General features: G+C 38.1%; 1 protein-coding gene across 2 annotated transcripts in view; it reads left to right on the top strand.

Moving 5' to 3' along the window:
• NBEAL1 (neurobeachin like 1) overlaps nt 1-17,624 on the top strand; it is a 230,526-nt gene that overhangs the window by 119,021 nt on the left and 93,881 nt on the right. For both annotated transcript variants that reach the window (XM_055290242.2, XM_055290243.2), the window contains 9 exons: nt 519-638; nt 1,556-1,859; nt 4,485-4,570; nt 10,783-10,872; nt 13,861-14,029; nt 14,469-14,602; nt 15,068-15,227; nt 15,335-15,437; nt 16,290-16,446. In XM_055290242.2, the coding sequence (XP_055146217.1) occupies nt 519-638; nt 1,556-1,859; nt 4,485-4,570; nt 10,783-10,872; nt 13,861-14,029; nt 14,469-14,602; nt 15,068-15,227; nt 15,335-15,437; nt 16,290-16,446 (1,323 nt within the window). The remainder of the gene's footprint in view (nt 1-518; nt 639-1,555; nt 1,860-4,484; nt 4,571-10,782; nt 10,873-13,860; nt 14,030-14,468; nt 14,603-15,067; nt 15,228-15,334; nt 15,438-16,289; nt 16,447-17,624) is intronic.

Here is a 17,624-nt window from a genome sequence, read left to right on the forward strand (position 1 = left end):
TTGTTACAATTGTGTATATTTTATAGAATATGCTTACGTGCTTTTGTACTACTATGGAAAAAATTGTTACTTTGAGAACATCAATTTAATTAACACTTAACTACGTTTAATCTTTTTTTTTTTTTTTTTTGAGACGGAGTCTCGCTCTGTCGCCCAGGCTGGAGTGCAGTGGCGCAATCTTGGCTCACTGCAAGCTCCGCCTCCCAGGTTCACGCCATTCTTCTGCCTCAGCCTCTCTGAGTAGCTGGGACTACAGGCGCCCGCCACCACGCCCAGCTAATTTTTTTTTGTATTTTTAGTAGAGACAGGGTTTCACCGTGGTCTCGATCTCCTGACCTCGTGATCCGCCCGCCTCGGCCTCCCAAAGTGCTGGGATTACAAGTGTGAGCCACCGTGCCCGGACTTAATCTTAATGTTCTACTGTTTGTACAAATTATAGAGCAAAATTCTGAAAGCATTTGTCATTCCAAAGACATAGTATAATTTTATCCTTTTAAATGTGTGTTTCACTTTATCAGCACAACATAACTATTGTCCATATACCTGGAAAAAGGCCTTTTGGTCAGAGCTTCGTCTATATCTATGACAATGGACAACAGAAGGTTTCTGCCCCTCTCAGATTTCCTGCCATGAATGAAGTAAGTATATCCAACCTACTCTTTACAGGCCCTATTGATTGAGAATTCTTGAAATGTTTTAGTTAAGGTAGAAGGTTATGTTTATTGTAAATATGTGGCCCCAGATTTTAAAGTGTTTTCTATGTAGTAAGACTCCACACATTAATATTCAATTCTGTCAGCCTGTCATTATTAGATGAAGTCAGACAATGTGAAAAAAGGAAAACATTTAAGGAAGAAACAAAGGCTTGGAAAGAAAGACCTATAACAGGAAAGCAAAAGAAATGAATAGAGCAGATCAATCTGTCGTTTAATGAAAGCTCTCTAAGTATGTGAAATACGTAAGAGAATATTATGATGGACTCTTCTAACTTGATTATAATTGAAACAATAATGAAGAAGCTTAAAACCTTCATATTTTAGTTAGGTATAAAATAGAGTTTATATATTGAAGTGGTTCTCAAAGAACACTAGAAGGCCTTTTCTGAAGATAGTGGAGTAGAGTAGATTATTTCTCAAGTCCTGGGATTCAAGTAATTTCTTGTTGGTTTTCATCTCAGTGACCATTTCAGGATAGTTTGTGATTAATATTTATACATCTTAAAGAGAAAAAATAGTTTTCTCTATTTTCAAAAATAGTAAAGTTAAAAAAGTTCTTAATCATATACACTTTAAAAATTCAAAAATTACCAAAGAATATAAAATGAGTCATAAAAGTAATGCATCCAAATTCTATAGGCCAAGGTCATTTTGCTAATAATTTCCTAAGTATACACATGCATGTACACTTCATGATTTGGTAAAAATAAAACTGCTTCCACTTTTATTTTCAATTTATTTATTTGTGTAATTTTATGTACTATTTTATTGTGTAATTTTATGTTAAATATGAGGATATATGTTAATTAAAATTGTGTAATTTTTTTGTTTGTTTTTAGCCCTTTACTTCCTGTTGCATTGGTTCAGCTGGGCAAAGAACCACCACTCCTCCACCATCCCAAATCCCAGATCCACCTTTCTCTTCTCCCATTACCCCTCATCGGACATCATTTGGTGGAATTCTGTCATCAGCCTCCTGGGGAGGAACAGTTGAAAAATCAAAATTGATTACCAAATTGATATCAGCTGGAACCCAAGACAGTGAATGGGGGTGTCCCACATCTCTGGAGGGTCAGCTAGGATCTGTTATCATCTTTTATGAACCACTGCAACCTCCTCAGGTGAAGGCATTATATTTAGCAGGTAAGCATGTACAGTCATAATGCTTAAGCAAATTTAGAGGTTTTTTGTTGTCTAAATATATTCTGAAGAATATATTTCATGTGAAGAGTGAATTTGTTTTAATTGAAGCTGAAAGGGAAGAAAAAGCCCCTCCACATACCATACTTTTTGTTTTGTAGGCATAAATAAAGCAAACCTTTGGGAAATATTTCACATATCATCCATAATACTGCCTGTATTTGTCTGCTAGGGCTGTCATAGCAAAATACCACAGACTGGGTGGCTTTAGCAACAGAAATTTATTTTCTCACAGTTCTGGAAGCTAGAAGTTCAAGATGGAGGTGACATCAGGATCAGGCTCTCACTTCTATATGAGAGGCTTCTCTTCCTGGCTTATAAGGTGGTTGCCTTCTTGCTATGTTCTCACATGGTCTTTTCTCTGTGTGCATGTGGACAGAGAAAGAGATCTCCTGTGTCTCTCTCTTTTTTTTTTTTTTTTTGAGATGGAGTCTGGCTCCGTCGCCCAGGCTGGAGTGCAGTGGCGTGATCTCGGCTCACTGCAAGCTCTGCCTCCCAGGTTCACACCATTCTCCTGCTTCAGCCTCCCGAGTAGCTGGGACTACAGGTGCCCGCCACCATGCCAGGCTAATTTTTTGTATTTTTAGTAGAGATGAGGATTTAACCGTGTTAGCCAGGATGGTCTCGATCTCCTGACCTTGTGATCCGCCCACCTTGGCCTCCCAAAGTGCTGGGATTACAGGCGTGAGCCACCGTGCCCAGCCTCTCCTGTGTCTCTTATTATAAGGGGTTCTCTCAGACTACGGCCCCATCCTGATGACTTCATTTAATCCCAGTTACCACTTTAAAGGCCCTATTTCCAATACAGTCACATTGGGGATTATGGCTTTAAATAGGAATTTTAGGGGGACATAGTTCAGTCCATAACACTGCCAGTACTTTTGACAGATTTTAATGAATTGATGAAACAAAATATAACCGTATCTCTAGAAGAAATTATATAACTGCTTCCAAAATCATGAGCCTTATTCCAAAACTTGTCATTTTTTCAACTGATATATTAATATACCTGAATAATTCATGAAGGTGGTAGAATTAGGGGACCTTGAATATGTTTGCAAACTGTTTTTCATTTTGTTTTGGCTTTTTGTTTTTCTTTTGGCTATGATTTTAAACATATGTACTAATAGTTATTATTGGATCCTAACTACTTTCAAAATTATATGTATATTCTAACAGGATGTTCAGGAGTTAAGCTTTTAAGAGTTATGTAACTCTGCAGAATAGCTTGTTATTTGTCTAAATATATTTTTTAGATTGCATGGGAATTTTGAGATGAATGGGATTGCCCACATTTCAGACTTTATATTAGAACCTTATCTTTTTTTTCTTTTCTTTTTTTTGTTTTTTGTTTTTTTGAGACAGAGCCTTGCTCTGTTGTCCAGGCTAGAGTGCAGTGGCTGATCTTGGCTCACTGTAACCTCTGTCTCCTGGGTTCAAGTGTTTCAGCCTCCCAAGTAGCTAGGATTACAGATGTATGCCACCACACCCAGCTAATTATTTTATTTTTAGTAGAGACAAAGTTTCGCCATGTTTACTAGGCTGGTCTTGAATTCCTGGCTTCGAGTGATCCTCCCACCTTGGCCTCCCAAAGTGCTTGGATTACAGGCATGAGCCACTGTGCCAGGCCTAAATGATCATTTTTAATGGTTCCATATTTCCTTGGATTCAAGACATGTTATTTACTTAGGTTGTTTATAATTTCTTTCTTTTCTTTTTTTTTTTTTTTTTTTTAGACAGAGTTTTGCTCTTGTTGCCCAGGCTAGAGTGCAATGGCACGACCTCGGCTCACTGCAGCCTCCGCTTCCTGGGTTCAAGTGATTCTCCACCTTCCAAGTAGCTGGGATTACAGGCGTCTGCCACCATGCCCAGCTAATTTTTTAGTATTTTTAGTAGACGTGGGGTTTTTACCATGTTGGCCAGGCTGATCTCAAACTCCTGACCTCAGGTGATCCTCCCACCTCAGCCTCCCTAAGTGCTGGAATTACAGGTGTGAGCCACCATGACCATGCGTGGCCAGATAATAATTTTTGTTTGTTTTTGTTTTTGAGACAATATCTCACTCTGTTGCTGAGGACAGAGTGCAGTGGCACAATCTCAGATCACTGCAACCTCTGCCTCCCAGGCTTGAGTGATCCTCTCATCTCATGAGTAGCTGAGACTACAGGCACATGCCACCACCTCTGGCTAATTTTTTATATTTTTTTGTAGAAATGGTGTCTCGCCATGTTGCCCAGGCTGGTCTCAAACTCCTGAGCTCAAGTGATCCACCTGCCTCAGCCTCCTAAAGTGCTGGGATTATAGGCATGAGCCACTGTACCTGGCTGATAATAGTTTTTTAATACTATATAAAAAAATTTTCTGTAATGGAAATTGATTTATTTCCCAATTTTTATAGGTTTCGGATAAACTGGAATATGGAAACAAAGTAAATTTTAGCTTAATGGGTTTCAGCTGTGTTGTTTGAGTAGCTTGAAACAGCTTAATTTTAAATTTTATTCTGATAACACAGAACCAAGGATACCATATATATTCAATGGTGTGTATATGTGTGTAAATAATTTTCAGGTCCAAATTGTTTAAGCCCTTGGAAGTGTCAAGAGTCTGACATGGCCGACCTGCCTGGTAACATCCTTCTTTACTACACAGCAAAGGTCAGAGTAAATTTGTGAACTGTCCATCTAGTTATAACTATGTTGTGAACTGCAGTTCCTTTTCTATTCCTTTTGGCATTTCATTGGGTAATTAAAAGGAGGGGTTTGAATTGCCATCAACTAATCATGAATTTTCAAAGGAAGGTGAGAAGCAGTAAAAATTAAGGTATACCTCCTCCACGAGGGTCCAAATATTATCATTATGTCATCCCTGTGGTACTAATGGCAATAGTTACAGTTGGAAGTTGTACCGATGAATTGACTTCAGTAAGTGAAATTGTTTGTATTTGTATTCTCATAGTTTACTAGAAGGAGAGATGAAACAGAATTGTGCTCAGTTTTTTAAATGTGATATAGCCAAAAATTAAAAAAAAAGAAAGAAAGAGAAGAAAAAATGTTCACTTCAAAAGGAGAAAATGGACGGAAGGCACAGTGGCTCACACGTGTAATCCCAGCGCTTTGGGATGCCCAGGTGGATCGTTTGAGGCCAGGAGTTCCAGACTAGCCTAAGCAACATAGCGAGACCCCCGTCTCTATAAAACATATGAAAAATGCAAAAAAAAAAAAAAAAAAAATAGCCAGGCTTAGTGGCACGCGCCTGTAGTCCCAGCTACTTGGGAGGCAAAGCCGGGAAGATCCTTGAGCCCAGGAGTTTGAGGCTGCAGTGACCTGTGATTGCGCCATTGCACTCCAGCCTAGGCAACAAAGCAAGACCCTGTCTCAAAAAAAAAAAAAAAAAAAGGGCCCAGCACAGTGGCTGTGGCTCATGCCTGTAATACCAGCACTTTAGGAGGCTGAGGTGGGTGGATCACCTGAGGTCAGGAGTTCGAGACCAACTTGGCCAAAAATAGTGAAACCCGTCTCTACTAAAAATACAAAAAATTAGCCGGGCATGGTGGCAGGTGCCTGTAGTCCCAACTACTTAGGAGGGTGAGGCACGAGAATTGATGGAACCCGGGAGTCAGAGATTGCAGTCAGCTGAGATTGCCCCACTGCTCTCCAGCCTGGGTGACAGACTGAGACTCCATCTCCAAAAAAAAAAAAACACCAAAAAGAAAGTAATAAATTATTATCATGCACCAGCTGGCTAAACTAGAAAAAGATATACAAAAATGTATAATCTCGGCCGGGCACAGTGGCTCACGCTTTAATCCTGGCATTTTGGGAGGCTGAGGCGGGCGGATCACGAGGTCAGGAGATCGAGACCATCCTGGCTAACATGGTGAAACCCCGTCTCTATAAAAATACAAAAAATTAGCTGGGCATGGTGGCGGGCGCCTGTAGTCCCAGCTACTCGGGAGGCTGAGGCAGGAGAATGGCGCAAACCCGGGAGGCAGAGCTTGCAGTGAGCCAAGATTGTGCCACTGCACTCCAGCCTGGGCAACAGAGTGAGACTCCGACTCAAAAAAAAAAAAAAAAATGTATAATCTCACAAAACCAAAACATATTCTGAGTCCATGTAACATTGAGTATAGTGGAAGCAATTAATATTTTTGCTGTTCTTTTCTTCCTCCCAGTTCTTTTGTTTCTCCCAGTTCTTTTGTCTTTTTTTCCTCAGTCCTTGCTGACCTCAGTTGCTTTTATTAGATAAGTAAAAGGAAAAAGGACTTTTTTCTACTCCACCAGCCCACACCATTTTTTTGGAGACAGGTTCTCAGTCTGTTACCCAGGTTGGAGTGCAGTGGTGGGATCATGGCTCACTGTGGTCTTGAACTCCTGAGCTTAAGTAGTCCTCCCACCCTCAGCCTCCTGAGTAGCTAGGACTACAGGCATGTGCCACCATGCTGAGCTTTTTTTTGTATTTTTTATAGAGACACAGGGTCTTACTCTGTTGCCCAGGCTAGTCTTGAACTCCTGGGTTCAAGCAGTTCTTCCACCTCAGCTTCCCAAAGTGTTGGGATTACAGGAATGAGCCACCGTGTCTGGCCTTACTTTTAAATATTTATTTTTTGTATCTGACCTAATAAAATTTGCTTATTAGTTTTATTTTCTCCCTTCTTTTTGCTGTGATACATTTCAAACCTAGAGAGGAGTCAAAAGAATGGGAAAGTGATATCCTATATACTCTTCACCTAAATTAACCAATTAGTAATGTTTTACTGTATTTGCTGACTTTGTCTCAAATCATTTGTGAAAACAAATTGACATAGCTATCAAGACACTTCATCCCTGAATATCTCTACATAATCATCTACCTACCTAAGAAAATGGCCCATAATTCATCTAATATATACTCTGTATTCAAATTTTTCCAAAAATATTTGTATAGCCTTTTAGAAATGAATCCTGGGTCCAGTCAAAGTTTATGCATTGCATTGGTTATAATGTCTCTTGAGTCTTATATTTTTGTTTGCTTTGTATAACTTCTTTTCCCAAAGATACATGTTTGTTTAATATATCTTATGTTATTTCTTGGCAAGAATTATATCTTACACCTATTTTCATTCTCCGCTATATAGCATAGATAGCTAAGAAATAATTGCATATAATCCAAACAATATATTTAGTGGCAAGTTCTGGATGTGTGACAGCCAACTTTTTTTTTTTTTTTTTTTTGAGACAGAGTCTCGCTCTCTCACCCAGGCTAGAGTGCAGTGGCGCAATCTTGGCTCACTGCAGCCTCTGCCTCCCAGGTTCAAGCGATTCTCTTGCCTCAACCTCCCGAGTAGCTGGGATTACAGACATGTACCACCACACCTGGCTAATTTTTGCATTTTGGTAGATGGGGTTTCACCGTGTTGGCCAGGCTGGTCTTGAACTCTTGACCTCAAGTGATCCGCCCACCTCAGCCTCCCAAAGTGCTGGGATTACAGGCATGAGCCACCGCACCAGGCCTGACTGGTCTTTTTGACATTATGGTCATCATATTCTTTTTACAAAGTAACTTTGAATTTGTTAACATTAAGGTTGGATTTTTTTTTTTTTTTACCATTGAAAGTAAAAAATTCTATACTACCAAAAAAATAGCTATTGTCTTGTTTTTCCCCAAGAAACTTAATATGACTCTTGATAAATACAATAAGACAGATTACTGAAGGAATGTTTCTGCAAAATGTTGCTATGTCGTGAGACAGGGACTCTATAGTTAAATAAATTTGGGGGACTGTTGGATTCTATTTTTTTTTTTTTTTAAAGACAGGGTCTCACTCCCATTACCTAGGTGGCTGTGCAGTGGCGCAGTCACGGCTCGTTGCAGCCTTATCCTCCTGGGCTCAAGCAATACTCCCACCCCATTTTTTGATTTTTTGTAGAGACAAGGTCTCACTATGTTGCCTAGGCTGGTGTTGAACTCCTGGGCTCAAGTGATTCACCCACCTAGGCCTTGCAAAGTGCTAAGATTACAGGCGTGAGCCACTGCATACAGCCTGTTGCTTTTTTTTTTTTTTTTTTTTGAGACGGAGTCTCGCTCTGTTGCCAGGCTGGAGTGCAGTGGCGTGATCTTGGCTCACTGCAACCTCTGCTTCCTGGGTTCAAGTGATTCTCCTGCTTCAGCCTCCTGAGTAGCTGGGATTACAGGCATGTGCCACCACACCTGGCTAATTTTTTGTATTTTTAGTAAAGACGAGGTTTCACCACGTTGGTCAGGCTAGTCTCGAACTCCTGACCTCAAGTGATCTGCCCACCTTGGCCTCCCAAAGTGCTGGGATTACAGGTATGAGCCACTGTGCCCGGCCCTGTTGCATTCTTTATATCCCTCTTGGAGGTTAGTGATACATTTTTTAAATTCTGCTATAAAGAAACCAGTTTACTTTTGTTTTGTCCTACTGTTTCACCAGGTATTTGAGCATAGAGCATATTTTGTTATTATAACTTAGTTATTAACAAATGCTAGTTTGGGAAGAGCTGCTCCAGAGGATTTTTTAAATAGTCAACAGTTTTTTATTTTTTGTACTCATTTGTAGGAGGTATTTAGTCATCCATTTGCTTAAAACTTATTGAACGTCTTCTTAGTGCCAAGAATTATGCTATACCCTTAGGATACAAAGATAAATAAATTGAAGTCTCTGTCTGTAAGAAGCTTACAATCTAAAGTAAAATAATTTTTTTTAAAAATGAGTTCAACATAACTTTATGAGCATTTATTTTTCTTTTTAGCTACCATTTATGGGGTGTTAACAATATGTTAGGCACTATGCTAAGTGCTTCATGTGTATTGTTTCACTTAATCTTCACAAAAGCCCTGAGAGGTATATGGTATTATCTGTTATCTTTTCTAAGCTTTAGTTTTCTGAAGCTCAGTAAGATAAGTAACTTGCTTAGACTCATAATTCTAGTGAATCCTGGAGTTAGAACCCAGCCTGTTTAATTTATATCCTTAACTAATATACAATATTTCTTTGTTGGAATAATGTACAAAATAATAGTGAGGGTACAAATGAGGAGTGGTTTGTTATTCCAGGAAGCTAGAAAATCATAAAGAAGATGGTATCATTTGTGTTTTAAAAGACAAGGTTGAGCAGGGATGCATGGTAAATATCACCTAAAAAGGCATAGACTGTAAAACTGGGTTCTACATGTATTTGGGTGTAGGACACTGAGCAAGAGGAGATGAGACTAGAGAGCAAGGTCACATTATAGCAAACCTTCTATGTCAGAGTAAATAATAGGCAATGGATAGAATTTTTAGCAGAAGAGTAATGTTATCAGGTTCGCATTTTAGAAATGGTCTTAAGCTGCAGTGTGAAAGTTGGTTTGGAGGAATGGATTCTAGAGGCAGTCATACCATTAGGAGATATTCTGTTAAAACAGGTTATAGATACGGTTTTTAGTTACAGACTAAAGTAGCGACTGGAGAAAGACATGTCTGTCTCTGAGATGCTTAATGTTTAAGTATTTGTTTTATTAAAGCAATTTTTCTCAATTGTTTAAGAGGAAAGCAGTAGCTACATCATGTGCGCTAAAATTTGTAGGTTTACTTTCTTTTGGAATGGGGATTAGATTAGATTCAAGGATGCTTCATTACCTGAAAATTCAGATTGAATATGAAGTTAACATGCCTTTACGAATGGAGGTTAGCAAATAACTTTGTTTCTAAAGTTACAGACTAAGCTCTTACTCTGAATGCAGCCAGAATTGTCTGGCAACAACATGAGGGAAAATAGTATCTTATGCCTGTAATTGTATTTTTATATCATGATTTTTTTTTGGTTCTATGGTTTATCTCTCATTTTAATCACACATTTTATGTGTATGTTGAAATTGTGCCTAGGGAAGTGCTAATGGAAATAAAACATTGAATTTTTTTAAAGCCAAAAATCTATTTTCATATATTTGTTTAAAAGAGAAAAATTTAAAAACTGTGACTGGCGAGGCCGGGTGCAGTGGCTCATGCCTGTAATCCCAGCACTTTGGGAGGCCGAGGTGGGTGGATCATTTGAGGTCAGGAGTTCGAGACCAGCCTGACCAACATGGTGAAACCCCATCTCTACTAAAAATACAAATTAAGCCAGATGTGGTGGCACACCCCTGTAATCTCAGCTACTCGGGAGGCTGAGGCAGGAGAATTGGTTGAATCTGGGAGGCAGAGGTTGCAGTGAGCCAAGATCACACCACTACATTCTAGCCTGGGCGCCAAGAGTGAGACTCTGTCTCAAAAAAAAAAAAAAAAACAACACTGTGGCTGGTGAACAAGTTCTAGCTATAGCTCATCTGTCAGACGACAAGTAGCAGTGACCTACTTTTCTAAATTGGTGCTTTAGAATCTGATTCCTGATTCTTTCTTTTTTATTTTTATTTTTATTTTTATTTTTATTTATTTTTTGAGACAGAGTCTCACTCTGTCACTGAGGCTGGAGTGCAGTGGCACCGTGTCGGCTCACTGCAACCTCCGTCTCCTGGGTTCAAGCAATTCTCCTCCCTCAGCCTCCCGAGTAGCTGGGATTACAGGTGCCCACCACCACACCCGGCTAGTTTTTATATTTTTAGTAGAGATGGGGGTTTTACCATGTTGGCCAGGCCGGTTTCGAACTCCTGACCTCAGGTGATCCACCTGCCTCAGCCTCCCAAAGTGCTGGGATTACAGGCATGAGCCACCACGCCCGGCCCTGATTCTTTCTTTTAAAAGAGAACAGCAATACTAAAATTCACATTATGGGCATCTTATCTTCGACTATCCTATATTCCTTTTTGTATTATGGTGAAATGTTCTACATGTGGTTAAATTTATGTTTTGTTCTAACTGGTTGTTTGCCATATTTTTCTTTTATTCTTAGGCCTGTAAAAATTCAATCTGTCTTGATTTATCTACTAATTGTTTGCACGGAAGATTAACAGGAAACAAAGTAGTGAACTGGGACATTAAGGTAAATTAATAGTAAATGTTGGGCAACATCTTACATAAGTTTACTGATACTCTTATTAAAGATTTTGTTTTTAAAGCACTGCCAGGTTGATCTGAATAATAGATCTCAGTTAAAATGTTATGCAAACATACAATTTGAAGGATAAACAAATGCAAAGTTAAATGACTAACGTAGTTGAATGACTTTGGTTTGAAATGTAGTTACCTTTGTGCGCAGCAGGTCCTTGGATAATGTCGTTCATTATAAAGTCAGTGAGAAAAAAATTGATTCTTGGCAGGGGCAACTGTCTGTGTGGAGTTTGAATGTTTTTGCCATGTCTGTATGGGTTCTCAAATCTTATTTTCCTTTTTCATTGGCCTCATATTTATGTCACAGCTGGAACTTTGCTTCCATCTAGGGGCTTCTACTTACTTTCCAAGACCAAACTGTTCTTATGGGTATCCCTAGCACTTTATTATTTCACTTACCATGGCAAATAGTAACTGCTTGGTTAATGCTCTAGTAGTCCAAAAGAACTTTGAAGGAAGGGTCACTGCTTTTTTCTTTTTTTTTAACCAGTTCCTGGTACAAGGTTATGCAACAAATAAGTGTTGACTGAGTGATTAAATTAGTAAAGGTTGTTTAGGGTGAGAGAGGCTTAATTCTTAAATATAGTGTTTCCTTAAATGATATTTTAAATAGAAGTTATAACCTAAGTTAAAGAAATATAAAAGATAATTATAAGAGGACTTGCTGGTAAATCAGGGAAATAAGAGATAATTATAAGAGGACTTGCCAGTAAATCAGGAAAAAAAAAATTTTCCAATCAGTTAACACCAACCAAATACATTATTTCAGTGAAACAGAAATCATTAAGATAATTTCGCCTATGTAGAAATTTATCTATCAATTAGTGTTAATTTCATGTTATTCGTGGTATATAAAGCATTTTTCTTCTCCTTAATTTTGGTACAAGAACACTTGTTCTTTTTCTTTTCTTTTTTCTTTTTTTTTTTTTTTTGAGGCAGAGCTTTGCTGTCGCCCAGGCCGGAGTGCAGTGGATCTCGGCTCACTGCAACCTCTGCCTCCCAGGTTCAAGCGATTCTCCTGCCCCAGCAAGTAGCTGGGATTATACGCACCTGCCACCACGCCCAGCTAATTTTTATATTTTTTAGTAGAGATAGGGTCTCACCATGTTGGACAGGCTGGTCTCGGACTCCTGACCTCAGTTGATCCGCCCACCTCGGCCTCTCAAAGTGCTGGGATTACAGGCGTGAGCTACCATGCCCGGCCAGAACACTTTTTTAATCTGTTACCATAGTAAGATTTATGACATGATTGACACTTCATAAGTTAACTTTTGCTTTACTTGTAAGACTGGTTTTACAAAGCTGATTCCATGTGGTATTTTATATATAGAAATATGTTTATATGTGCCATACATACCTGAAAATCAAAGCCTTTTTTTGTGGCCTGAGTTACAGCTATGTGGATTATTAACTAGTTAGACTTTTGGCTAATGTGGAAATCAGAAAGCAGCAGATTATCAAGAGAAAGACGTATTTTTATACTGTAGCCAAATCAAAGACCAAAAAAGTTAAATGACAACTGGTAAAATAATATTTGCCTTCCAAAAAGTTAATTTACTTATTTATACAAAGAGCTCTTCAAAACTGGTATGACAAACAGTCAAAACAAAGTAGAAGATATGGGGCCAGGCACAGTGGTTCACACCTGTAATCCCAGTACTTTGGAAGGCCATGGTGGGCAAATTGCTTGAGCTCAAGAGTTTGAGACTAGCCTGGGCAACATGGCAAAACTTTGTCTGTACAAAAAATGCACTCGTTAGCTGGGTGTGGTGGCACATGCCTGTAGTCTCAGCTACTTGGGAGGCTGAGGTGAGAGGATCACTTGAGCCTGGGAGGTCGAGACTGCAGTGAGCTGTGATCAGTCCAGTGCACTCCAGCTGAGTGACAGAGCGAAACCCTGTCTCAAAAACAAGCAAGAAAAGCTCAACGAAGTAGCAGATATGTAGGATGAACAAATCCAGAGATCTAATGTAACACATGACGACTATAGTTAATAAAATTACATTTTATTAGGGAATTTTGTTAAATAAGTAGATTTTAGCTGCTCTTGTCACAAAGTAACTATGTGAAATGATAGAAATGTTAATCTGCTTCACTATATATAGTAACGATTTTATTATCTATGTGTATACTACAACATGTTGTAAACCTGAAATATACGCAATAAAATTTATTTCTAAGAAAGCAAGCAAAGAATATGAAGAGGTTGTTTGAAGACTTAAGTTATGTCCACATGGCAATTCAGAACACTTTAATAATAATAAGAGCAAACCTTGTATGGTATCAACTGTATGTCAGAGACTGCACTTTTTATATATTAGCTTACTTAATCCTTGCAATACTTTATGAAGTGGGTGTTACTATTATCCTCATTTTACAGACAAAGAAACTGAAGCCAGTGATATTAGTAACTTATCAAAAGATATAGAAAATATTTTATTAAGCTACCCAAAATATCCAAAACTTTGAACTTTGGCTGAAATACCCTCTCTACCTTTTTGTTAACTAAAAGTCGAGGAGTCAGTCATATTTCTACCACCAACTGCATTTTTTTCATTATTTATTCTCTTGTTTATTATGCCTAACTGCCTAGTGACAGTTGTTTTTCCATTGTTGGAGTTACATTATAAAGTCCACTTATGGGGCTATGTTTCATTTGCCTATGTTCGAAATCCCTAAACTTTGGAAAATGAAGGTGGAGTAAAAATGATCTGGCCTGATCTCTCTTCAGTTTTGATTATGGTGACCCTTGAGGCTGCCCTGTAAAGCATCTTCCTACACAAAAATTCCTTCAGCTTAGGTTATCCTCTACATTGCTTAAAGGTTTATCTAGCAAATTATAACTTCATGCATGTGAAGATATTAAATGACAAAATTGTCCTTCTTTTATAAGATTTAAACATTATAATTTTCCCTTTAGGATATCATAAACTGCATAGGCGGGTTAAATGTACTCTTTCCTTTATTGGAACAAATCAGCCACTTTAGTGAAGGACAGATTCCTGAAGAAAAGAATGAAAGCACGGTTCCTGAATCAATAACACCTGTTGAAGGAGATTGGCTCGTATTGACTTCCACAAAGGCCTCAGGTATTAAGATGAAATTAACACAAAATAGTCATTGAGAAATTTGAGAATTAATTGAGAAATAGATGAAAATGTTTTACTGTCATTAGGAAGAAACTTAACCATTTGTAGCTGTAGCAGTTGTTTCGACTTTTACTAATATCATTCAGAAAGTTTATAATACTTTCATCAAAAAACTACAGATTAATCTCCAGTATCCTTAGTTTATACTCTTAGTGGAAATATGACCACATTGTTAAATTTGTGGTAGAGAAAATATATGCACATAAATATACAATATCGTAGTTGCTGGTTTTTCTGATTCTATTGTACAATAGGGCGTTGGAAGCCGACTGCTGAACCAGATTTCTACTTTGTGCAACAGTGTGCATTAAGATACAGAAAATGTGATATAAAAGTGATTAAAGTAATTATGATAATTAATATGTTCCTGATTCCACAGAGTCAAGACTAGAGAGAAACCTAGTTGCAACATTTATCTTGATTGTGAAACATTTTATTCAGAGACATCCTATCAACCAGGACAATCTTATTCACTCCCATGGAGTTGCAACTCTTGGTGCTTTACTTCAGAAGGTGAGCCAGTCTAACATTGTGTTGATGTAACTAATGATTGTGATTTGCAGTTGATGTTGGGATTTTTTTCTTCCTAATAAATATATTTTTAAAGATTATTACAACTTGAATTATATTAGTGGGTACAATTTGTTTCACAGGCGTCTTTTAAAAACTTGTATGGAATCATCTTATACAAGAAATACCTATTTTATGTAATAGTGTATAATCTTTGATGTATACAACCTTGTTTGATAGCTTTGATATTTGGGATGTTGAGAAATATAAGACTATTTTAGGAATATGACACTAGGAGAATATACTCTGGTATAATATCAGAAAAACCAATACTTAAGTTTTTGTTTTTCTAATGTGGGTTTTTCCGTTTTTACACTTAGTAGATGTTCTGATTAATGATTTAAAATTATAGCTTAGTGACAGTTATTTAAACTGAACTATATGAAACCTTCTTCTGTTTGGTTTCAGGTGCCAAGCACCTTGATGGATGTTAATGTATTGATGGCAGTTCAGTTACTAATTGAACAAGTATCATTAGAGAAAAATATGCAGCTCCTGCAACAAATGTATCAATATTTACTCTTTGACTTTCGTATTTGGAACCGTGGAGATTTTCCCTTTCGAATCGGTGAGAGCAGGCTTTCAGATAAAAATTTTATAGTTGTTTTAGAAATTTATAACTACCTATTGACTTTATTTTAGCTGTATTACTTACCATTGAACTTTTTATTTTAGGTCACATACAGTATCTTTCAACCATCATTAAAGACAGCAGGAGAGTTTTCCGAAAGAAGTATGGTGTGCAATTTCTCCTAGATACACTTAGGATTTATTATGGGTATGATGCCCTTGTTCCTTCTCAGTCTGATATATTGTTTTCTGTCTGCTACTTGACTGGAATGTGTGGACTGTAGACTTTCTCTTTACCAGCGATTCTAGTATGTTTTACCTGGAAAGAGGTAGGATAGAGTGGAGGTTAAAATGATGAACAGTGGATCACATACACAGGGTTTGAATCTGGCTTTCATTAATTGTGCAACTGTAGGCAAATTACTCAACTTCTCTGGGCTTGGGTTTCTTCATTTTTGAAAGGAGATAAGAAAACTTACCTCCTTTGGTTGTTTTGAGGATTAAATTAATTAGTTAATAATGTAAAGCACTTAAACTATGTCTGCTATGCAGTGGGTGTTGTATTCACATAAGCTATTTTATTCACTGAAACTCTTAACTCAGAAAATTTTCCTTAAAAAGAAAAGCAACCCAAAGTTACTATGAATCTCAGAATTACATGGAAATATTTTTTTAACACTATGACTTCTTTTATATAGAAAATATAGAAATGTAAAAATTAGGCTGGGCGCAGTGGCTCACGCCTGTAATCCCAGCACTTTGGGAGGCTGAGGTGGGCAGATCATGAGGACAGGAGTTTGAGACCAGCCTGGCCAACATGGTGAAACCCCGTCTCTACTAAAAATACAAAAATTAGCTGGGCATGGTGGCGTGTGCCTGTAATCCCAGCTACTTAGGAGGTTGAGGCAGGAGAATCGCTTGAACCCAGAAGGCAGAGGTTGCAGTGAGCCGAGATTGCGCCACTGCACTCCAGCCTGGGCAACAGAGCGAGACTACATCTCAGAAAAAAGGAAATGTAAAAATTAAAATTTCAATTCTTATACTTTGTTTTGTCTTTCAGGAATGGTTGTAAATATAATGAACTGTCTCTAGATGATATTCGAACAATAAGGACTTCTTTGTATGGACTAATTAAATATTTTCTGTGCAAAGGTGGATCTCATGAAGAGATACAAAGTATTATGGGGTACATAGCTGCTACTAATGAAGAAGAACAGGTATTATGCCTAAGATAAATCTACTTTTCCTTTTTAACATTTGAGTTGCTACATCATCTTCTGAACATATGTTTGTGTCTAGTTAAATATTTTGATAGTAAAATATGTGTAGTGTCACATTCAATATTATGCACTTAAGAAGTAAATTTTATCTTTTTTTTTTTTTTCTGAGATGGAGTCTCGCTCTGTCACCCAGGTTGGAGTGCAGTGGCACGATCTCGACTCACTGCAACCTCCAACTCCCAGAAGGAGAAGTGGTTCTCCTGCCTCAGCCCCCTAAGTAGCTGACATTACAGGTGTGCACCCCCACACTGAGCTAATTTTTTGCTTTTTTTTTTTTTTCCAGTAAAGACAGGGTTTCACCATGTGGGTCAGGCTGGTCTTGAACTCCTGACCTCAAATGGTCTACCTGCCTAGGCCTCCCAAAGTGCTAGGATTACAGGCGTGAGCCACCATGCCAGGCCAGAAGTAAATTTTATCTACTAACTAAATTTTTCATAAAATAGATGACAGTGTAATTTAATATTTCCAATTAGCTAGAAAATTTAATATATGGAAATGATTGCTTTGTCTGGCAATTCTGAAGCCTGTTTTCATAGCCCACATGGTGTATGTTTACCTATCATCGAAGTTATCATCAAAGTTAGTGGGTAGATTTCTTTTTTTTTTTTTTATTTTTTATTTTTTGAGACAGTCTTGCCCTGTTACCAGGCTGGAGTGCAGTGGCACAATCTCGGCTCACTGCAACCTCTGCCTCCCAGGTTCAAGCGATTCTCCTGCCTCAGCCTCCCGAGTAGCTGGGACTACAGGCACGCACCACCACACCCAGCTAAGTTTTGTATTTTTAGTAGAGATGGGGTTTCACCATGTTAGCCAGGATGGTCGCGATCTCTTGACCTCGTGATCCGCCCGCCTCAGCCTCCCAAAGTGCTGGATTACAGGCGTCAGCCACCATGCCCAGCCGTTAGTAGGTAGATTTCTAACATAACCTTGGTTCATAAAATGTTACATAAAGAGTAAATTATAAATATGTGTCTAGTTTTACGTACATTATCCCATTTAATCCTCAGAACTACCTTTTAAGTTAGTGGTTCTCATTGTTTGGCCCCTAACCAACTTTACCTGAGAACTTGTTAGAAATGCAGATATACTACTGATCCAACTGCTGAACCAAGCCC

This window comes from Symphalangus syndactylus, chromosome 8, assembly GCF_028878055.3.
Source record: "Symphalangus syndactylus isolate Jambi chromosome 8, NHGRI_mSymSyn1-v2.1_pri, whole genome shotgun sequence".
NCBI lineage: Eukaryota > Metazoa > Chordata > Mammalia > Primates > Hylobatidae > Symphalangus > Symphalangus syndactylus.